Source organism: Physeter macrocephalus, chromosome 16 (genome assembly GCF_002837175.3).
Source record: "Physeter macrocephalus isolate SW-GA chromosome 16, ASM283717v5, whole genome shotgun sequence".
Lineage (NCBI taxonomy): Eukaryota > Metazoa > Chordata > Mammalia > Artiodactyla > Physeteridae > Physeter > Physeter macrocephalus.
Genome location: NC_041229.1, coordinates 100,377,673 through 100,400,587, shown reverse-complemented (window position 1 = coordinate 100,400,587; position 22,915 = coordinate 100,377,673). Strand labels below are relative to the sequence as shown.

The window sequence follows — 22,915 nt, the reverse complement described above, 5'->3', positions numbered from 1 at the left end:
GAGCTTCCTCCTCCTTTGCATCCTGGTACTTACTCTTTCTGCCTCTCTCCCCTTTTAACTTCATTTAACTTCACCTTCCAAACACCAGCAGGGGTGGGAGCTTCCTTCAATGTAGTTCTAGAACACCACAAAGCTTCTAACTACCACCCTCCTCCTGGCCTAGAGTATTACCTTTCCATTCCTTCTTTCCTGCCGCTGTGAGAACAGGAAGGAAATTAACATTTCCAAACATCACACACACACCCCTATCTCCGCAAGGTGCTTGGCAAACCGTTGGAATAACAATGGTAACTTAAAGACAGAAGTTGTTATCAAATTAAAGTTAAATCTGCCTTCTTCCCATTTAACCTTTGTCCTTGTTCTACTCTGAAAGTTCACCGTAGAGTAAATCTAGTCCTTTGTGTTCATGAAAAACTTTTATTAGAGTCTTGAGGTGGTTCCTTATGCCCCCACCAAAATCTTGACTCTCCAGCACAAACAACCCTCCAAAATATCTGTCCGCCCTCCTTCTTTCCACCAAAAGGGAGGGTTGGAAGCTAGCAGCCATGACCTTCACTCAGTGTCCAAATGTTCCCCCTGCCTCATTTCTACAGCTTCTGGGGTTTTTTTAATGTACTTCCTTCCCCTTAATGTCTCTCATCTCTTGTATCCTTCTGATGTTTTAGCCTCTCTTTCCTTTTCTCTCCTCCATTCTCTGCAGTCTAACATTTCACTCACCTACTCAAAGATCCCCATCGTCCACAGGATAAATCCAATGCTCTCAAACATGGTATTCAAGCCCCCACCCCGACCCTGGGACCTGCTCTTGGTTCTCCTTGTCTACATTGTCCTGTGCATTATTAGTGCCGTTGTCCAGATTTTCAAGTCTTCGTCCTAAACTCATGCTGGATTACACTTCCATACTCCCTCAAAATTCAGTGTGGCCATATGGCTTGTTTACACCAGTGAAATGTAGGTAGCAGTGACACACAGGTCACTCCTGGCAAATGCTTTGATTGTGTCAACTGAAAAAAAAAAAAAAAAAAGCATAACCTAAAAGTTGAGAATTCTGTTTTATTTGGCAGACTTTCTGAGGACTTCAAGCCCAGGAGGCAGCCTCTCAGATGGCTCTGAGGGACCACTCTGAAGAGGTACAGGAGGAGCCAGGATATACAGGAGTTTTTGCAACAAAAACCAGGTATTTGGAACATCAAAGGATTACTGTTCATTAAAGGAAACCAAATATCTCAAGTTAAGGAATTTTGTGCTTTTTGATGTACGGGAAGATGCAAGAGTCTGGACTCACTGAAATCATTCCTTTGATCTGCACCTTAGCTATCTAGGGGCAAGTATCCTGTTTTTTTCTCCTCCTGAGTCCCCTCTAGGTGCACCATTGGAGGCTGGCTGCAGTAGCTGAGGGCTCGATGGTGGCAACCTATTTCCATCCTGAGTTCCCTCAAGACTCACCATTGGGGGCAGCTGTAATGTGATGGCTTGATGGCTGCAGCATCCTTTGTTTACTGATATGGCGGGCAACACTTTTCATTCACGATAGTCAGCACACGAATTGTCACACTCCCTTCCTCCTGTCACAACAAACAGTGACATTGCAGACGGTGACGTCTCCATCAGTCTGCATCCCCGGGAGAAGATGTCTCCAATCAGAGCCCCAGACAACTTATGAGGGACAGACAGAGAGAGTAAGAGAAAAACATTAATTATTTTTAAATTGAGCATTGCTTGTTACTGCCCATATTGCCCAGACTAATATAATGTATCCCTTAGGGCTAAGCTTGCCAGGTGACTGACAATCCCTGGAGTCCAGTACAATGCCAGTGCTGCCCTCTTTGATGGGCATTCCCTCCTCCCCACACCCACTCAGCAAAGTCCTTTTATCCATCGAGACACAGCTCAGTTGCCACCTCCACCAGGAAGCCTTCCTAACTTTCCACCCAAGGCAACATTAGGCATCTACTTCCCAGGACACCAGGAGCATGTCTCCGTTACAGCCTGGTCACATTTCTTTTCTGAAGTTTTGTTTCCTAAACTACAAGGCCCCTGCTAGCCCATTCAGAAAAAGCTGGCCCCTCCAGATGGACAAGCTCCCAAGGGGACTGGCTTGTGGCAAAAGATCATGAACTAGGCTTCAGGCCACCTTCCCCCTGGGCCCAGCATCTGTGTTCTCGGCACAATCCACACACTGTCCCTGCCCTCCAGGCTCCATCTACACAGCGAGGATTTTCTGGATTTGGCTCAGAGCACCGTGAAGAAGGGTTCACTGAAAGAATGAATATTTCCCAGTAGATGAGATCCTTTCCCAGTTACCCCCTCCATCCCCAACACTCTCATCTCCTCTGCATCACTTCCTGGTCCCCCAAGCCCAGGACTAAAGAGCGGCTGGAATTTGCAGTCAGACAGACCTGGATTCAAATCTTGGCTCTACCACTCACAGGCCCTGTGTGCCCCAGGGAGATGCTTAACCGCTCTCAACCTCAGTTTCCTCTTCTGTAAATTGGGGACACTCTCAAGCTCTCAGGTGCCCATGAAAAGCCACGGGAAATGCCGTCAGTGTCTATGGGCTCCTCGAATGGATCAGGCTCTGTGCCTGGGAGAATGGAGTGGCCAGGGAAGACCTCCCTGTGGGAGAGGGTGGGGGGGACATATGAAATGATGCTAGATGTTGAGAAGGAGCCAGCCATGAAGAGAGCTGGGAGAAGAACATTCCAGATGGGGGAAATAGCCATTGCAAAGGCCCAAGGTAACCAAGCTTAATTTATTTATTTATTTTTGCTGTGTTGGGTCTTCGTTTCTGTGCGAGGGCTTTCTCTAGTTGCGGCAAGCGGGGGCCACTCTTCATCGCGGTACGCAGGCCTCTCACTATCGCGGCCTCTCTTGTTGCAGAGCACAGGCTCCAGACGCGCAGGCTCAGTAGTTGTGGTGCACGGGCCTAGTCGCTCCGCGGCATGTGGGATCCTCCCAGGCCAGGGCTCGAACCCGTGTCCCCTGCATTAGCAGGCAGATTCTCAACGACTGTGCCACCAGGGAAGCCCCCAAGCTTAATTAATGGTTACTTTTCCACCTTCAATCTTCCTTCACGGTTGGACCTAGGCCACAGGTCACCAACCATGACCTCATCACACACACTTCACTTGTGAGTTACCAGCAGCGAGCCTTCTCCCTCCTCTCCAGAAGGGAACCCCCAGAGCTGTCATGGGGCTGAGTCAGCTCTGGGCCCGGGGCTGTGTAGACGAGACAGCTATCACCAGGGGCATCAGGTGCCAGCGGTACCACCAGTGACTCTGACCCCCTCCGTTTGCTTGTCCTCCTTGGCGGAACCCCCAGGGCACTGATAGAGCCAAGAGCCAAGTAAACGCTCTCGTCTAACCTTCCCCTGTGTGATCACGGTGTCCCCAGAACACACTGCTCTCTGGGCAAAACCTGTTTCCTCCATTCCTTCTCGAGAGGCGGCCATGGGGGCCGGCATCAGCACCTGACCCTGAAGCCTGGTGGCTGGAGCTCAACTCACAATCAGTTGGCACCCAGGGATGCCTAGCCTTGCCCTGCGCATCTGTCCTTTTCCTCCAACCAGATCCATATAGCAAAGTCCCCCTAGAACAGGAGTGGTTTCATCCCCTGTCAAGGCCTTCGAAGCTCCAAGGTCTTTCTGAGCATCAAAGAGGGAACAAGTCCCTTGAATCCAAGCTTGTCTGAGCACGCCCAGCCTCGCTCAGCCAGGTGTTCCCTGAAGAAAGAGTAAGACATTGCATCTAAGTTGCCAAAGGGCTGAGCAGAAAGTGCTCCTCCCTGGGAAAGCGGTCAATATTACCCAATCTCTCGAGGGTCTGTGTTGTGTGAACAAGAAGCAGGAGGCCTAGGGCTGCTGAGCTGGGCGTGAGTTGGGCGTTATTTGTACGACTGCCTGCCAGTGCCACTCCAGCTGGGGGTGCCCCCACTCTGCCTGGCACCCAGCAGAGCCAGCTCCCAGTGCCTTCCTCCTGCTACAATTGCAGGTCTGGTGATAGAAGCGGAGCCAGACTTGCGGAAGAAGGGGAAAGGACTTCCGCTCTGGCACCTGCAGACTTCTGAGAGCTTCCCAGCAGTGGATTGCAATTGAGCTTTCTCTGATCTTTCCCTGCTCGGAGCTCTCCCAGCCTGGGAACCAGAGGCCCTGGGTCCCAACGATTCACTAACTTGCCTGCAGCCTTTGGGTAAGTCATACACCCCAGGCTTCAGTTTCCCCATCTCTGGGTTTGGGGAGACTAGACTTGCTCCAGAGCAGTTGCTCCAGACTGAAGGTCAATGCCAATTAGTGGACAAGTGGCTGAGAGGTGCCCATTGCCCAGGATGCTGAGGCCACATCTGGTAGTCAGGGTGCCGTAATTGCCTGACGATGTCCAGCAGTGCTGGACAGAACGGGGAGTGGCAGGCCGGTTGGCACACAGCTGCTGTGAGCCGCAGGACCTTAGGGGCCATGCCCACTGGAACATTCTGCCCCTCAGGTTCTGTGGGATGAGATCAGTTAGTTACAAGGCAAAAGTTACCAACTGGGAAGGTTTTAGACTTCAGTAGAAACCCAAGTTAGGCTGAGGAATCACCTCTCCTAAAGGAACTCTGGGTACAAGACATGCCAGGAAGGTTAGATAAATGAGACATTATTTTAAATGCTTTGGATGAGCTGCCATTTTGCTGTCCAGCTTGGGATGATGCCAACAGCTAGAGTGTAATCAAAGGGCGCCTGGGTGTGGCTGTCTTTCTTCCTAGGGCTCACCAGCAGGGAGTATGGCTCTATCACCTCCATGTCCAGAGCAGGAATTCCAGCAGGAAGATCGTGACCTCCAACAAGTTTTACCGGAAGACCCAGGTGGATCTGGACCTCTGGTAGGTACCGTTCTTTTCTCAGTGCTTCTTCCTTCCTGGCTCCTAAGCAAGCTGTCTTCCTCTTGGTTACTTGGTTGTGAATCCCTCCTTCCTTCCCTTCCAAATATCCCCACAGCCTCGGTCCTTGGCTCCCTCCCTCCCTAAGTGCTATCCTTCACCTGCAGATGGCACCGCCCCCCCCAGGGAGGGGGATGCCCAGTCCATTTTTTCTAAAAATGTCTTCATTCCTTCTACCTCCAGGCCCTGACCTGGCTCGTCAAAGTGTCCAGCTGGATGACCAAGCGGCCCAGAGTGTGGGGCGGGGGGTTGGTGATGGTCAGATCACACGAGAAGAGCTGGAGTAATAAGCAGGTGGGACTCCCACCACTCAGCCGGTGGGGGCCTGTGCAAGTCTGCTTTTCCTGGGCCCCTCAGGGTATCACTAAAGACAGAAACTTCCAAATGGAAGTTTTTTAAACTTATTACAAAAAGATTTCAACCTAACAAAAATAAAAAAGAATCGTATCATGAACCCTGTGTTTCATCACTCGGCATCAAGAATTACCTTACTGTCTTGGTCGGGCCAGGCTGTCATAGACTGGAGGCTAGAAGTCCAGATCAAGGTGCCAGCCAATTGGGTTCCTGGTGGGGACCCTCTTCTTGGCTAGCAGACTCTTCTCTTCTTGCTGTGTCCTCACATGTGGTAGGGGAGGTGGAGGGAGGGAAGGAGGGAGGGAGAGGAAGAATGAGAGAGAAAGAGAGAGAGGAAGCTCTCTGGTGGCTCTTCTTATAAAGGCGCTAATCCCGTCACGAGGGCCGAACCCTCAAGACCCCATCTCAACCTAAGTACCTCCCAAAGGCCCTACCTTCTAATTCCATCACAGTGGGAGTTCGGGATTCAATTTATGAATTAGGGGGCGGACACAAGTCAATCCATAGCAACTCCATAAATCGTTTTTTTTTTTTTTTTTATCTAAACCTTCACTTTAACATTTCTTTTACTATTTATTCATTTTTGCTGGAGTATTTTAAGGAAGAGATTACCGTGTCACAAAATATATATAACCACAATGCTGTTTTGTTCCAAACAAAAGTAACGTCTAATATCCAGTCCATATTAAAATTTCCCCAATCCTCTCCAAAAAATGCCTTTTAACAGTTTATTTATTCAAATCAGGATCTAGAGAATGACACACATGTTGCATTTGGTTGTTGTCGTTTAAGTCTTTTAATAAATAACAGTCTCTCCTCCCCATTTTTATGCCATTTATTTGTTTAAAAAGCGGGAGGAGGTGGGGTTGTTTGTCCTATAGAATTCCCAAGTATTGGGTTTAGAGGATTGCTTCTCTGTTCCTTTATCTATGTATTTCCCTGAAAACTGGTAGTTAAATCTAGACTTGAGTTCAAAACTTTTTATTCGAAAATTTCATATGTAATTCCATATATTTCTTATGGCATCACATCAAGAGGCTCATAATTTCTAGTTGCCCCACTTTGATAGATGTTGAGATTTATCAGTGGGTCCTGTTGTTGGCAAACTCATCCATCCATTATAAACTTCCCCTTCGACCTTTCATCTTATGGTTTTAGCATCCATTGATGATCTTTGCCTAGATCCATTTTTTCATTAGGATGTTCCAAAACAGTGGTTTCCTGATTCTACCATTTCTTCTGAATTTAATTACTGGAATTCTTCAATTAAAATGCTTAGTCCTTCATCGACTATTTGTAGTTACAGGAAATAAGCTTCATACAAAAATAGCATACAAAAAAAGGAAAAAAATAGAGGGCTTCCCTGGTGGCCCAGTGGTTGAGAGTCCGCCTGCCAATGCAGGGGACACGGGTTCGTGCCCCGGTCCGGGAGGATCCCACATGCCGCGGAGCGGCTGGGCCCGTGAGCCATGGCCGCTGAGCCTGCACGTCCGGGGCCTGTGCTCCACGGCGGGAGAGGCCACAACAGTGAGAGGCCCGTGTACCGCAAAAAAAAAAAAAAAAAATTAAATTAAATTAAAAATAAATAAATAAATAAATAAAAAATAGCATACGTATTGATGATTATTTCCCTCTTTCAGTGTTCAGAATAGTGAGTTGGTGTGTTGGCAATCTGTCACAGTGACAAAATAGATGTTGTATATTACCACTTGGAACTCATGGCTATTTTTTTTTTAATATTTATTATTTATTTATTTGGTGGCACAGGGTCTTAGTTGTGGGAGGCAGGATCCTTAGTTGCAGCATGCGGGCTCCTTAGTTGTGACATGCATGTGGGATCTAGTTCCCTGACCAGGAATCGAACCCAGGCCCCCTGCATTGGGAACGTGGAGTCTTATCCACTGCTCCACTAGTCATGGCTTTTTATATATTTAATTTGTTTCAATCAATTTGATGTCATGTTAAAATTATCCCACTTTTGGCCTATTCATATGGATTCCTAAACTTTTGTGCGGCCCCTGGTGGTCTTTGAAGGCCCTCACCTTTCTGATCCTTCAAGATTCCCAGGCTTACCTTGTGCATTTCTTGGCCCAGCCCTGAAATCAACCATCTCTTCAAGAATCTCTGTGTCCTAAGGTGGGAAACGGTATTTAGAGGCCACAGGCTAGGCCTCAGGAAAGTCACTGTTATCAAGTTGCCATTGCTTCTAGGCTTTTCAGTGGCCAGACCCAGAAAGTAGAGATTTTCTTTAAAAAAGAAAAAGGAAAATAATTAATTGGTACCAACTTATACTTCCAATTCAAGTTTTAAGACCGCAGGGTTTTACTTAAGCTTTTTTGTTTTATACGTAAACATCTTTTCTCTCTTCCACTGAAAGTCTTGCTTCATAACAACATTAACATTAGTTACTTACTTGCTTTAACCTGTAACATACAAAAGATACTTTCAAAATAACAGTAGCAATATCACCAACAATAAGGTGTTGGGTATAGTTTCAGATTTCTTTGGTTTTTTTGTATTTGGTTTGGTTTTGGAGGGAGGGTGTTTTTGTTTGTCTGTCTTTGTCCTTAGAAGATATCCCACTCTGAATGTAGGTCAAAATTCTGCATTTTAAAGCCACTTAAGTAATGTTTTGTTGTGTGCGGCTAAGTCACCAACTTGATAGAATTAGGCTCATTTGTCTTAGTTCTCAATTTCAACAGATGTGTTTATTTATGTATTTTTAAATTCTGGAACACATTTACATGGTTGCAAAGTCAAACTATAAAACAAGAAAAATCTCACTTCCGTCCCTTCCCCTCCCCCATAAATTACAATTTTTTTTAGTTTTATTGAAAATAGACATATATGTGTATGTAAAAGTAACAAACTATAAGCACTTTTTTGGTCCCTCTTTTTTAAAAACTAAACAGTACACCCTGAAGATCTCACCCATTCCACGCTTCTCTCTATCTGCATTATGCCTGGTTGTTCAGATGCCCTGTGCCTTATTGAACACTCCCCCTCGTGGATGGTCACTACAGGTAAGTTTCTAATCTTTTGCTTTTACAAACAGTGTTGCAGTGAATGGCTTGTACATATGTCTTTTTGTATTTTTGCCAGTGTATCTTTGGGATAGATCCCTAGAAGTAGAATTGCCGAGCTAAATGGTATAGTGTGTGTTCACTTGCTAGTTGCCGTCAGATCCCCTCCGTAGGGACTGAACCACCAAAACTGAATTTTAACAATGTGCAAAAATGAGTAGGAAGACGCAGCACCCAATCTATCACCCACCTGGTGACCAGGCCAGCCTCCTGTTGTTCTACCCAAGGGACAGGTCTGGATAGATCTCATGCAGGAACACCCAGGCCCTGAGAATCTTGGAAGGAACCATAAAACTCCATCATCTTTACTTTGGCTGGAATAACAGTTTAACAGCTAGCCCTGTTCATCTCAGGCTGAGCAGGAGCTCTGAGTGGTCTTTTTTGTCTTCTTTGACTGATAAGACAGAAGTTATTTCTTTGCGTGCTTGGTTCCGTAGAGAAAATGTTTCAAGGCATGGATCCAGTGGGGAATTATATCAGATGCTCACTAAGTGGACAATATTAAATTCATTGGTTTATATGACCCTGGTAATCTTTCTTTACAAAAGGAAGGAAAATTAACATGCTTAAGATGCACTCGGTCTCTTTCTCATTCGACCAACATGAATTGAACCCCCTCTCTGTCCCCCCTCTACTCCCACCTCTAGGCCAGAAATACATCCCTCCACAGCCTGCAGGCTGCATCCAGCACACAGTTAGTTGTTTGAGGTTTGGCTCACACTATGTTTTGAAAAAAAAAAAAAAATTTAGTTGCTAACATTTAAAATCAGGGGATTTTACATAAATATCCAGACTTCTGACTTCTCTTGAAAACTTGCCAACCAGCCTGCTCTCCAGGATGGCAGCCGCGGGTGGGAGCCGAGGAGAGACTGCCCCCAGTGGTAGGGCATGGGCTGCCCCGATTCGCTGATGCCCACCCAGCCCTTCCATTCATTTCTCTTGCCTCCTGGGTCATGAGTTTCTGAGAACTGCCGAGACTGCTAGCTTCCTGAAGATAAGGACCTTGTCTTACTTGACTTTGACTTTCCAGCATCTGACCTACACCCAAGCACACAGGGTCCTCCGTGTATGTTGTTGGACGATATAAAGTATCTTGTGGATGCATGCATCACATTTCTCCCAGTAGTGAAACTGTGTAATTGTAATACTACTCTAGCCCAGACCTCTTTTTTGTTTTGCTTATAAATTTATTTTATTTTATTTATTTATTTTTGGCTGCATTGGGTCTTCGTTGCTGCGCACGGGCTTTTCTCTAGTTGTGGCGAGCAGGGGCTACTCTTCGTTGTGGTTTGCGGGCTTCTCACTGTGGTGGCTTCTCTTGTTGCGGAGCACGGACTCTAGGCGCGCAGGCATCAGTAGTTGTGGCACATGGGCTCAGTAGTTGTGGCTCGTAGGCTCTAGAGCACAGGCTCAGTAGTTATGGCGCACAGGCTTAGTTGCTCCGCGGCATGTGGGATCTTCCCGGACCAGGGCTCGAACCCGTGTCCCCTGCACTGGTAGGCGGATTCTTAACCACTGCGCCACCAGGGAAGCCCCTAGCCCAGACCTTTAATGCATATTGGCATCATAGGTGCCCCGAACTGTGCCATCTGTCCCACTACCTAAAGCCACTCGTATGTCACTGGACTGCTCCGAAAGTCTTCACTTTGCCATTTGAACTCTTTTCCTCCTAGCAATCTCCTCTCCACCTGAGGACAGCAATGCACGCCTCATGAAGTTGCTCGGAAGACCACATTAGATCACGAATGTCAAGCATGGCCTCTAGTAGTATTTACTTTTATCACGTTATAAACAGTGTTTTATTTCCAAGTTGGCAACAGTCTCCCCACTCTTAGTCCATGCGGTTCAGTTTGGTTTTTCAGCCAATCCCCAAAGAAGAGATTACAGGAGAAATCTCTGTATTCTGAGAATTTTCCAAGTCCACTCCCCACAGACACTGATGGAGGTAAAGATTTTATCGAGAGCTTCATATTTCTGATCAGATCCATTAGTGGCCTAAAGGGGACAATTAGAGCATGTCAGAGCATATATAACTAGGAGCCCTTGGCCACCACTGCATGCTCAGAACTCAACTCTTTCCTGAGTACTTGGGCGCAGGAAAGAAGCATGAAGTGGCTTGGGATCCTTGGGCTGGTGGCCCTCTCTGAGTGCCTAGTCATGTAAGTATGGGGACCGTAAGTGGCATCATCTCTCTTTCTGGGGTTTTCCTTGTCCTCTTATTCTTTCACCCATCAGGGTTAGAAGGGAACGTAATCATTCCCTGACAGTCTTGAAGTTCAACTCTCACTTATTGATGAGTACCTTGCCATGGGCAACGTGGGGCCCAAGGGTCTTGGGGTAGGCCTGCAGGGCTGCACAACTCTGGGGGTGCCAGTCACATCATGACTTATGTGAAAATGACACTCCTTGGAATTGCTCAGTGCACAACCTGTGCAACTCTAAGTGTGGTCCTATGAACAGCATTTTCCTGTGATTGCTTCTAGGTCTTCTCTCTGCTCTCTCTCCATTTCTGTGTGTATGTGTCTGTGTCTTCACCTCTGTATCTCTCTCTTTTATCTCTCCATCCTCTTTGGATGTCTCTGTGCATGCAGAAATCTCCGAGTTTTCAGTTTTTTTGTTTTGTTTCGTTTTGTTTTTTCTACTTGACTCTTCCTTGCTTCTCTAGCTTCTTAATTTCCCTAATTTATTCCCCATATCCTGGCTTCCTCTCTCACCCCTCTCTTCTGCTTGAGCCCTGGAGAAAGATCTGGAAGGCTACTTCTAGGCGGATTTACCTCTAATAGGCAGTGTGACCACAGCCAAGTCACAAATTTCCTGCATTTCAAATTCCTCCCCTGTAAAAAGAGGGTAATGATCCCCCTTCAAACTTCTTCCCAGAGCTTCTTTGAAAAAGATACAGTGGGATGGCAGTAGCAATGGGAATGGCTATCATTGCTGACACTTCTTACATATCAGGTACATTATATACATCATCTCACGTAATACCCAAAGCACTCTATACGGGCGATGGGAGTTATATTCTACCTTTTTACCTACCGATGGGGAAACTGAGACTCCAAATGGTTATATGGTTTACCGAAGTTTACACAACAGTACCTGTATTCAAACCTAGGTCTTTGTCATGGTCTTTGCATGGCATCCTGATAATGAGAGGACACTCATAAAAAATGCTTGGAAAATACACAGTGCCATTACAATGCAAGGTATGACAGTCACACTATAACACAGCTGATTGCTGCCCCTTCTCTGTTTCCTTTTCCCAATGCTCGGTGAAAGAATCCCTCTAACAAAGATCAAGACCATGAGAGAAACCCTCAGGGAAAAAAACTTGCTGACAGAGTTCCTGGAGAGGAACACTGACTACAGGATGCAGAATTTCGCTCATGTCCCGAAATTGTCTCTTCATCCCCTGAGGAACTACCTGGACGTGAGTGTGGTGGGCGGATGGCACTCTACAGCGCCCCGTGGTGCTCTGGCCTGGCACTGGGGTTCATCTGGAGGCGCCAGGCGGGGTGTTGGGGCTAGGGCTCCTGCAGGAAGCAGAAACACTGGGGAATAGGGACCCCATTCCCAGACAAGAAGGCACTCTCATCCTCAACTCTTGGTCTGTGGTAACTGGGCCCAGCAATGACCAGGTGGCAGGTAAACATCCATTTCTTGCCAAAGGTATGTCATTAGTTTGAGGGAGATTGTTCTTCCTGAACTCGGTGAGCCACTGAGTTACAGATGAAAGGTAAGCCATGTCTGATCATAAGATAAAGCCAACTGCAAATCAAGAATGAAACCCCAGGCAGACAAAGTTCAGCCTCCGCAGATCCAAGAAGGACACCAGTAAAAAGTTACTGAGCCCCTATGGCCTGTGACGCCATAAAAATCTAACAGTATAGTTATTGTTATTGATTTTTTTAAAAGGTCTCGTCTCTTCATCAAGAATGCATAGGAGGGCTTCCCTGGTGGCGCAGTGGTTGGGAGTCCACCTGCCGATGCAGGGGACACGGGTTCACGCCCCGGTCCGGGAGGATCCCACATGCCGCGGAGCGGCTGGGCCCGTGAGCCATGGCCGCTGAGCCTGCGCGTCCGGAGCCTGTGCTCCGAAATGGTAGAGGCGACAACAGTGAGAGGCCCGCATACCGCAAAAAAAAAAAAAAAAAAAAAAAAAAAAGAATGCATAGGACAGCCTGAGTGATAGGCAAAGAGTAAATACATGTCAAATAAAAGGGCCAGCAGCGTGGTGGTGATAGGACATGGTCTGAGTTTAGAGGAGGTGGCCTGGGGTGACCTAGGAGGGCCAAATGGAGAAAGAAACAGGCTGGGCCTTAAAGGGGAAACTGGAGAGGTTCTCAAATGAACACACTGGGACTCACCTGGAGGTCCAGTGCTTAAGACTGCGCTTCCACTGCAGAGGGACCGGGTTCGATCCCCGGTCAGGGAACTAAGAGCTCGCATGGAAAAAAAGAAAGAAAAAAATCAAATGAAGGCACGGGTCTGAGGAGAGGCTGTGAGGTCGGGCGGTTGGAAAGTGATCTCAGGAGACACGGGACACCTCGAGGGAAGCAGCATTCTGGGAATCGAGGGCGGCCAGGGCGGCCAGGCCTGACCACACCACCCCTCCCCGGCCCCTGTAGCTAGCCTATGTCGGCAACATCTCCATTGGAACGCCCCCTCAGCAGTTCAAGGTCCTCTTTGACACCGGCTCAGGTGACCTGTGGGTGCCCTCCATCTACTGCTACAGTCCCCCCTGCCGTGAGTACCTGCCCCCCCCGCCCATCTTGTACTCCCCTTCCCACCCCCTTCTCCGTCCTTGGCACCTGACAGGCACACATCTCTTGTGTCCACAGGTACACACAAGCTCTTCAACCCTCACGCGTCCACCACCTTCCGGCTCTCGGGCCGGCCCGTCGACCTCACCTACGGCTCCGGGAGGATGGTTGGATTTCTTGGCTGCGACACCGTTCGGGTAACTGGAAACCAGAAGCCGAGTCAGGGCTGGCCCTGGGAACGACCGCTGCTTACAAAACAGATGCAGGGCCAACTGGGAGGGCCCGTCTTTCCCAAAGTCCCCTAGTGGCTGGCCGCCCACCCCACAGTGCTGTGTCCCCGGGGAGACAGTGTCCCTGCTGACACACAAACTCCCAGAATGGCTGCCCAGAGAGTGGCTAGGGGTGTGGATTTGCAGCTGCTTTGCCCATGAGCAGCTCAAGGTTCGTTTTGCTGGGAGCAGGGAGAGAGGGGAAAAAAGCACCCACTCTTATATCCTCAGACTGTGCTAGGTACTTTCATGGTAACAACTCGTTTACTCCTGCAGCAACCCCACACAGCAAGTGCTATGATTAGCTCCATTATACAGATGAGGGAACCGAGGTGCAGAAAGCCAGGGCCTCGCCAAGGTCAGGCATCAGAAAAACGGTGCCGCTGGGCTGGCCAGTCAGGATTCGTGCAGGTGTGCGGTATTTGGGGAGAGGCTAAAACGGATCTTGGGCCCTTGGGGGGAACTGAGGGCTTCGGGAATCCGGACAGGGAAAGCAGGGGGCCACAGATGTGGGAGGGGCCTGCTAAATGGGGGCCCGTAAGACGGGGCCTGTGAGTGTCTAATAAAAAGTATGGCCTGCATCCCCCAAAGGGCCTGAGTTCTCTCTCTCTCTCTCTCTCTCCTCTCTGTCACACACACACACATACGCACACGCACACACACATCCCCAAAGCGTGTTTCCCAGGCAGAATATTCATAAGAACCCTGGCAGCGACATTGTAAAATGGGCTTCTGTCTTCCTGGGCAGATGCAGAATCCATGATGCACTGCAATGAATTCAGTCCCTTTCGGTCATCAGATCATAGTGACGCCAAAGAGAAGACTATCCAGCTCTCTACTTATTTGGTCCTCGAGTGGGAACCATTTGGTCCTGTCCTGAGTCCCTGTTTTTCCACCTGCACAGAAAGCATGTGGCCAGTTTGACTCACTTCACATGGTGTTTGCGGGAGGGGCAAGTGTTGGTTAAAAGCCACAGCCCCGCACCAATGGAACCCAAATTCCAGTCCCAGTTTGGTCTAACCATCTAAGGTCAACCCAGGGCACAGCCAGGCCTCAGTTCCTCTCTGTGGTTCTCATGGCATCTCCATCCCAGCCCAGTCCCCGCCCCACTTCCCAAACCTTTATGTGGGAACATTCTCTTCTCCCATAGATCGGGAAACTTATCGATATGGTCCAGCCATTCGGCCTGAGCCAGTCGCAGTTTGGGATGGAACATGCACCCTTCGATGGCATGCTGGGCTTGGGCTACCCCAGCCTCGCCGTCCGAGGGACCACCCCCGTCTTCGACAACCTGAAGAGACGAGGCCTCATTTCGCAGCCTGTCTTTGCCTTCTACTTGAGCACGTAAGTCTGAACCGGACCAGCGCCCTACGTCAGCTGTAAGGTGCTTTCAGGTGCATGAACAGCTGTAGTCCACCTGATCCAGAAGTTTCCTGAGAGACAGTCGAGCCCGGGATGACTACGGCCCCAGGGCCACATCTGGCCCTGCCCCTGGTTTTTGTAAATAAAGTTTGATGGGGACGCAACCATGCTCACGGGCTCAGGGGCAGAAGCTTGGTCCAGGGGGTGTGAAGGGAGGAGCGAGGGCGGCGGGAGGCGTCAGGATGCAGGTTGGGGGAAAAGGCAACAGGATGTGCTGATGGATTTGATCTGGAAGGAAGGAGAGGGACGGCGGGAAGGTTTCCTCCCAACGTTTCACCGGGAGCCCAGAAGCGGCTACACAATTCGCAGGCACCAGCGCGAAATGAAAACGTGGGACCTCTTGTTCAGAAAGTATTAGGAAATTGAAGACAGGGAGAGCAGGGGCGCAGGGCCCTGCTGAGGGTGAGGCCCCATGGATGGAACAGGTCACACACACTCATTAGTCGGTCACCGACCTCGGACAGGTCCTCAATCCCTCCGGGCCTCAGTTTCCGTCTCTGTAACATGGGGACCCTAGTAGTGCCTCGGATGGGGGGAGAAGCACAGCCCTCAGACAGCGCCTGCCGTTATTCTCCTACAACGAGCCCTCCCCCTTCCTTCTCTCCTCAGCCAGAAGGAGAATGGGAGCATGGTGATGCTTGGCGGGGTGGACCACAGGTACCACAAAGGAGAGCTCCAGTGGATACCAGTGTCCCGACCCCACTACTGGCAGATAACCATGAACCGGTAAGCCTGTCCCTCTGCGGGCCACCCCAAGCGACGCCCCACACGTGCACACGGACACATGCAGACACACAAATAAACGCAGACACACAGTCACACACACAGACATACGCTCCACCCCCAAAGACACATGTATAAACACACACCTAGGCACACATATGAACACGCACAGGCACACAGATACATACACAAACACACACACAGATACACATACACACACACAGACACACAGGTACACACACCACCCATGGGTTCATAATCACGCCAGGCCCCTGACCAGGGCTCTGACCAGGGTCCTGAACAGGGTTCAGGGAGACGTGTGCAGCCCAAGACGGCTGCACCCACCACATGGTGAGGCAGGGAGCACAGTTTGAAGACCCTAAAGTGCAGTGACAAGAGGATCAGGCAGGAGTTCACCAGCCTGAACAGGGTTGTGATAAGCTGACCAACTGTCTAGGGCTACCCGGGACCGAGGGAGTTCTCACTACACAAAACTACCAGTTTCAAAACAGGGAAAGTCCTGGACAAACCAGGAAAACTGGTTTCCTTAGGGAGAAGCTCCCGGGCAGTGGAGAGAGGTTGGCTGCATTCTTGAGACCTGAAAGCAACTCATACAAAGAGACACTCCCCCCACCCATAGCCCCCCCCCACCCCGATCCCGGGCACACACTGGGGCAGGGGCTGTGACAGAGATAATCAGGAAGCCGGGATCCAGGAGTGGCCTGAGAGCAAGGGGCAATAATTGACAGGATTCTGAGTGATACCCTCAGACAAAAGCTTACGTGTCCTTTGGAGGCCCCCTGGGCTAGCTCAGGCATCGCCTGGCCAGGGGCCTCAGTGTCTGAGCTGTGTGAGTGGGCCATGCTGGGAGACAACCTCTCCCAGGGCAGCCTGTGTCTCCGACACCCCTACTCTCAGCATCCGCTGCCCCGGAGAACCTCCATCTTCACTGGTGGGTGGACCCACTATTGGTCACACAGCACATACAGGGTTCTGGTTGTTCCTCATCCATTTTTTCATTCATTCAACAAACATACATTGTGCATCCGCTGTGTGCTAGGCACTTGAGAGAGGCACTGAGGCTACAACTTGCCCTTACATCTAGTAAGGCAGACGTACATGAAATGAGTCACACACGTAATAATGAATTTCCACTTCGCTACATGCTAGAAATGAGGAAGCGTCTACAGAGAGTGACCAAGACGGGAGCCTGATCTAGTCTGGGGAGGAAGACTTCCCTGAAAAAGTGACAAATAAGCTGGCACCTGGAAGATGAGGAGAAATTAGCTAGACAAAGGGGATGGGGGTCTTCTAGGAAGGGCGACCAGCACATGCCAAGGCCCTGAGGCACCAAAGAGCCTGATGCATTCAGGAACTGAAAGGAAGCCAACGACGCTTAGGTGACCAGAGCAAAGGAAAACAGAGTCAGGGCATGAGCTGAAGGGAGACAGTCAGGGAGGGGGGCAATCGTACGGGGAGACTTCAAGTGATCCTAGTGACCACGTTGTCCAATTATCTCTCAGCATCACCATGAACGGGTTGGTTCTTGGTTGTTTCCGTGGCTGCCAGGCCATTGTGGATACCGGGACCTCGTTCCTAGTTGGCCCAAGTACACTGATCAACGCCATCCGGAGGATCATCGGCGCCAGACTTGTCGGTCACGAGGTGAAGGGTCCTGCCACAGGGTCACCCCGGGGCTCTCCACACACCAGGGAGCACCTGGGCCAACCCCTCTCCCTCTTTCTCTAACAGTATGCGGTTTCATGTAGCTCTGTGGCACGCCTGCCTCCTATCATCTTCACCATCAACGGCAAGGACTACCCAGTGCCCCCTCAAGCCTACATCAGAAAGGTGAAGGGCCAACCCTGGTGGAATTGCAGGAACCCTTGGGCTCCTGCTTGCGGGAGGGGGCCCTGTGCAGGCCATGCCACACCACTGCAGATGCCACAGAGCCCCTGTGGCTGGGCCAGTGCCTCCCACAAAACCAACCACTTGAGAGTAAGGGGCAGTCTAGGACTTCCATCATCCTGAAATAAATGGGACACCACCCCGTGCCGGCCTGGTGCGAGGCACAAGGAGAAGGGAACACTAAGGGCCTCTGCCCTCAAAGAGCTTCCGTTCAACCAGAGCCCTCAGACAGATGAACACGGAAAGTCAGCTCTAGCAATCCCTGCAATAGGCCAAGTGACAAGTGGGGTGGGTGGGCACAGTCTCAGTGTGTTGTCCCGCCGTAATGGTTAACGGTCTCCCTCCCACCTCGAAAGTGTCCTGGTTCGGACGACAAATTACATGGTTACCCTAGTCCTCGCCTGCAACTTCCCCTTGCTAAGCCCCAGTTCCCACTCTGTGAGTTGGGGTACCAGACCCCTCTGTGGGGAGGCTGCATGCTCACGTGAATTAAGGGTGCACAGTGACTGCATGGCCCTCGCACAGGGTCGAGGCTTAATGTCAGCTCCCTATGGGAGTTCAGAGGAGGCTGATGGGCGCAAGGAAGGCTGTGAGGAAGAGAGGGAATTTCAGTCATTCTAAACCCCCAGCCTCATGGAGGCCCGAGGAGGCCTGCATGCGTCCAGGCAAATCTACACTGGACCCCATGCAGATGGCACCCCGGGGGCGGAGCCAAGGGGTGCCGGGTGCAGATTACAGCCATGAGGGCTCTCCACAGGGGAGCACAGGGTAAGTCACCCAACCCGGCCTGGAGAGGCCAGGGAGGGTGAGCGCGGGGCCGGGAAGCCTTCCTAGAGGGGCTGAGCACAGTCTCTACGAGCGGGTCTGGGGAAGAGGGAGAAGCAAAGGCATTCCCTGCAGAGAAAACAGAGAGCATGGGTCAGAAGGAAAGAACCAGCACAGTATGAGGGGAACTACAGGCCATTCTTGCTCTCTTCTTTAAAATTTTATTCAAGTATAGTTGATAGACAATGTTGTGTTAATTTCTGCTGTACAGCAAACTGATTCAGTTATACATATATTTGTATTCTTTTCCGTATTTTTTTCCACTACAGTTTATCACGCGATATTGAATAGAGTTCCCTGTGCTATACAGTAGGACCTTTTGGTTTATCCATCCTCTCTATAGTACGTGGCATCTGCTAATTCCAAACTCCCAGTCCTCCCCTCCCCCAGCCCCTCTCCCTCATGGCAACCACATGTCTTGGCCGTTCTTGGTCTTGGATGGGCACCCCACTTCCGCAGCTGCTGAGAGAGCCACTTGGTTCTTACCAAAGGAGGGAAATAAAACCGAGAAGCTGCCGGCTCTGGATGCCGAGAGGGTGGCAGGTAAGGGCTCAGGCTGACTGGTGTGCATTTCCGTCTCCCCCAGAGCCTTCGGGGCTTCTGCCTCAGCAGCTTGGCAGGGGGCACAGAGAACATAAGCCGGTCGGAGACCTGGATCCTGGGCGACGTCTTCCTGAGGCTGTATTTCTCGGCTTACGATCGGGGAAAAAACAGGGTTGGCCTGGCTCCCGCAGTGTAAAGGCTGGGGCCGCTTCAGCAATCAACCAGCCCCCCTCCAAACACACACTCGCTCACACGTAGGGCACTCCCACCCAGGGATGGCGGTGGAATGTGTTTGGTGCTCTGCAAAGCCCCATTCTCAGCAAAGAATAAAAGTTTCCGTTCTCAACGGTGCTAACACAAATGGGTGCCTCTCTTTGGGTCGGGGAGGTGCATCATAATCGGGCAGGATCCAGAACCTAGTCTGAACCACAAGTGAGAGGAGCCCAACTCCAACTGGCTTCAAGGAAAGGGGAGACTTACTGGAAGGACACTGGGGATCCGGGACACAGGAACCACAGCAGATGCAAAGATCTCAGTGACTGGACCCAAGAAATCAGCAGCCATCAGCTCCCTCCTTCTCTCCCTCACTCTTTCCCGTCTCTCATCTTTGATTCTCTGAGCGTGACAACTTTCTTCCCTCACACTTCTACACATATATCCCTAACGCGTCTAATCCCTAAGGAAAGAAGCTCAGAAAAACCTCAGGATACCAAGGAGGGCTCTGATTGGTCCACCTCAGATCATGTGTCCAGCCCTGGACCAACCATCCTGGCGGGGGGCTTGGGGGTACTCTGATTGGCTTTACTTGATCACGTGGCCTTGCCCAACGTGACTGACAGTCTCCTGCAGCACCACGTGACTGCAGCTGGGGCGAGGCAGCCGCAAAGGAAGTGGCGGGGGGTGTTCTAGACAGCAGACGAGTTGTGATGGCCCCCACCAACTCCGCCCCCTCCTCCTTCAGAGGGATGGTAACGGGTAATAAAAATAGATTCTACTCTTCCCATCTCACAGGACCTTTGGCAGTGGCCTTCTGCTCCAGGGGGGTTCTGGGTGAGGCCCTTGAAGCTGAGATGGTTCCCCCTTGTCCCCCACCCCAGTCACCAGCTCTCTGCCACCCACACGTGCAGTGTCCTTTCCAGTCCCACTTCCCACGTGACGGGCCGTGCGGATCCCCGAGCCATGCCCACCCCTCGAGGGCCCAGCATGCTCCGTCCCGTGGCCTCCAAGGCTGCTGGGGAGGATGCCACGCCTGTAAAGGGGCCCCAGGGCGCACTCAGCCTTCAGCCTTTCTGAGCTCCCTCCGGGGGCAGAGCTACAAACCACTGGTTCGAGCTGCCATAGCTTGGCACATTTGGAGTGGAAGCATCACTTCTTCCCACCTGGAAGCAGAGGCCCAGGCTGGGGACAGCAGGGGTCAGAGGTGGAGGGAGACCCACATGAGAGAAGGAGCAGAAAAGAACAAACACGGTGGAAAACACACCCGACGCAATGCACACTATGGGCCTTTACTCGGGCAAGACAAATCAGCGAAAGGGACGACTCCCTTCCTTCCTCATCTTTTCATTCAGGACAGATTTACTGAGCACCTACTATGTGCCACGTGCTGTGGTGGACCCCAGGGATAGAGGGCTGGGTTAGGAACCCACCACCGATTCATGGAGACAGATAAAGAGACAACCCCCGATGGGGAGGGCCAGATGGAGAAAACAACACAGGTGTGGGTAGGGGGCCAGGGGAGTGAGGAGCTTCCTCTTCAGGGATCAGGGAAAGGCCGCAGTAGGGCGAGAGGGGGGCATTAACTTCAGTCTAGTCACCCCACCCTGAAACACACCCCTAAGCCTTGCAGTTACCTTCTCTGTGCAGATCTGCCGTATGTCCACGATTACGTGTGCCTGGTCCCTCTGGGATGGCACTGGATTATGATCGGCTTGAGGTGGGTGAAAGAGGACTGGTTGTGAGCTGATGAAGGGGGAAAAGGTGAGAGCAGAAATGGCTTTTTTTTTTAGACAGTAAATATCATGCACTGGGCTTAATGGAGACTCAAGTGAACAGTTTGTCAAACTCATTTTCCAAGTGGTCTTCATGGAACCATAAGCAATGTCTCTGTTGGCGAGAAACTACCAATAAGAGTAAGAATAATAGCTCTGGTTAATTACATATGCCATTGCACTGTCTCCCCATGAGCCCCTGCGGGCCACGACCCCCATTGTACAGATGAAGGAAGTCTCCTCCAATGTTCTGGCTCCGGTACTGGTTACAGGCACATAGTAGGCCCTCAATAAATACATGTTGAATAAATGAATGGATGAATTAGTAGATGCTTCCACTGGAACGCACTGCTGCATCCATGTCGGGAGACATATGGTGTCAGCATGGCTTACTGCCATAATATCAAGCAGAAAAAGTCAGGCTTTGCTTCCCTAGATGAGCCTAAGGCCAGGGCTGGAGCTGTGTCTGTTAATGAGCCCACTGTTCCTGAGGCTCTATATTTGTAGCCTGTGCTACCAACATGAGGATAAATTCTCATCTTCATCAACTTTTTTTTTTTTGGCCAAGCTGCATGGCATGTGGCATCTTAGTTCCCCAACAATGGATCAAACCCACATTGCCTGCATTGGAATCGTGGACTCTTAACCACTGGACCGCCAGGTAAGTCCCAAAGTCTGACCTTCGAAGCAACAATCTTCCCCGACCTTCCACTTTTATCCTTTACCCAATGCAGACCAAAGAGATTTATAGCCACCGGTGAGAGAAAAGGTAGAAAAAACAGGGAAAGACAGATCTTAAACACTTCTTGAAAGAGTGTAAATTAGTACAATCTTTTTGGAACGACTTGTTCTTAAAAGATGTGTGGTCTTTGTCCCAGTAATTTTGCATCTAAGGTTTATGCTAAAGCGATGATCAGAAGCACCTTCAAACATAAATAAGCAGGGATGTAGCCCTCAGAGTCTCCTACAAAAGGGAGAATTTGGGGCATCCCAGGCCCATTAAACATAAAGTGTCCACAGCATAGATAGGCCATCATGCAACCAACCGCCTTAAAATTGTGTTTCAGCAGAATATTTAATGTTATGAGAAATCATTCCAAAATGACCTTGAGAAAAAAGAACAGAATACAAAACAGCATGATCCCAGGTTTGCTAAGCACATGGAAGACAGTGCAGCGTACTCGCCAGGCATGTACATCCTGGAGCTTTTCTGCCTGGGTTCAAATCCCACCTCTGACCCCTACCAGTCATGTGACCTTGATAAGTTCATCTCTGGACATCAGTTTCCTATCCTGTAAATCTGGGATAAAGATAGTTCCTCCCTCACCAATCATCAAGAAAATGCAAATCAAATGACAATGAGATACCATCTCCCATCTATTAGGATGGTCATTATCAAAAAACAAAAGATAACGTGTTGAGGAGGATGTGGAACCCTGTACACTGTTGGAGGGGATGTAAAATGGTGTAGCCACTGGATAACAGAATGGAGGTTCCTCAGAAACTTAAAATGAGAATTACTATTTGATCCAGCAATCCCACTTCTGGGTATGTATTCCAAAAAGTTAACACCATGATCTCAAAGGGATATTTGTCCTGTCATGTACGTTGCATCATCATTCACAATAGCCAAGATGTAGAAACAACTTAGCTCCATCAACAGTTGAATGGAAAAAGGAAATGTGGAAGAGACATAGAATGGAATATTATTCAGCCTTTTAAAAATTATATGTATTTATTTGGCTGTGCTGGGTCTTAGTTGCGGCACTCATGATTCTCAGTGCGGCATGCAGGATCTTTAGTTGCATCATGCGAACTCTTAGTTGTGGTATGTGGGACCTAGTTCCCTGACCAGGGATCAAACCCAGGCCCCCTGCATTGAGAGCACGGAGTCTTATACACTGCTCCACCAGTGAAGTCCCAGTCATGGTTTTTTACATATTTAATTTTGTTTCAGTCGATTTGATGTGATGCTAAAATTGTCCCACTTTGGCCTCTTTATATGGATTCCTAAACTTTTTGTACAGCCCCTGGTGCTCTTTGAAGGCTCTCACCTTTCTGGTCCTTCAAGATTCCCAGGCTTATCTTGTGCATTTTTTGGCCCAGCCCTGAAATCAACCATCTCT

At 49.8% G+C, this 22,915-nt stretch overlaps 2 protein-coding genes across 3 annotated transcripts in view; one reads left to right on the top strand and one right to left on the bottom strand.

Moving 5' to 3' along the window:
- Nucleotides 1–883, bottom strand: part of LOC114487952 (triokinase/FMN cyclase-like) — a 2,813-nt gene extending 1,930 nt beyond the window's left edge. The window contains exon 1 of the mRNA XM_028500923.1: nt 800–883. Within this exon, the coding sequence (XP_028356724.1) occupies nt 800–883 (84 nt within the window). The remainder of the gene's footprint in view (nt 1–799) is intronic.
- Nucleotides 884–11,596: 10,713 nt separating this feature from the next.
- Nucleotides 11,597–19,140, top strand: LOC112067444 (pregnancy-associated glycoprotein 2-like). Of its 2 annotated transcripts, XM_028501486.2 has the most exons (8): nt 11,597–11,778; nt 12,977–13,094; nt 13,190–13,308; nt 14,531–14,724; nt 15,412–15,528; nt 17,049–17,190; nt 17,278–17,376; nt 18,845–19,140. In XM_028501486.2, exons 1-8 carry the CDS (start codon nt 11,614–11,616, stop codon nt 18,995–18,997), a joined length of 1,107 nt encoding a protein of 368 aa, XP_028357287.1. In that variant the 5' UTR covers nt 11,597–11,613; the 3' UTR covers nt 18,998–19,140. The 2 variants fall into 2 exon arrangements, with proteins under 2 accessions (XP_028357287.1, XP_028357286.1); XM_028501485.1 differs by lacking the exon at nt 18,845–19,140 and having other exon boundaries at nt 17,278–17,884.
- The last annotated feature ends 3,775 nt before the right edge of the window (nt 19,141–22,915 follow it).

What these genes read in the sequence shown, in the direction of transcription:
- LOC112067444 (XM_028501485.1), top strand. Translation starts at nt 11,614, where the DNA reads ATGCTCGGTGAAAGAATCCCTCTAACAAAGATCAAGACCATGAGAGAA. An exon ending in CCCTGAGGAACTACCTGGAC is followed by an intron (nt 11,779 to 12,976) that starts GTGAGTGTGGTG and finishes CGGCCCCTGTAG; the next exon opens with CTAGCCTATGTCGGCAACAT. An exon ending in CTGCTACAGTCCCCCCTGCC is followed by an intron (nt 13,095 to 13,189) that starts GTGAGTACCTGC and finishes TTGTGTCCACAG; the next exon opens with GTACACACAAGCTCTTCAAC.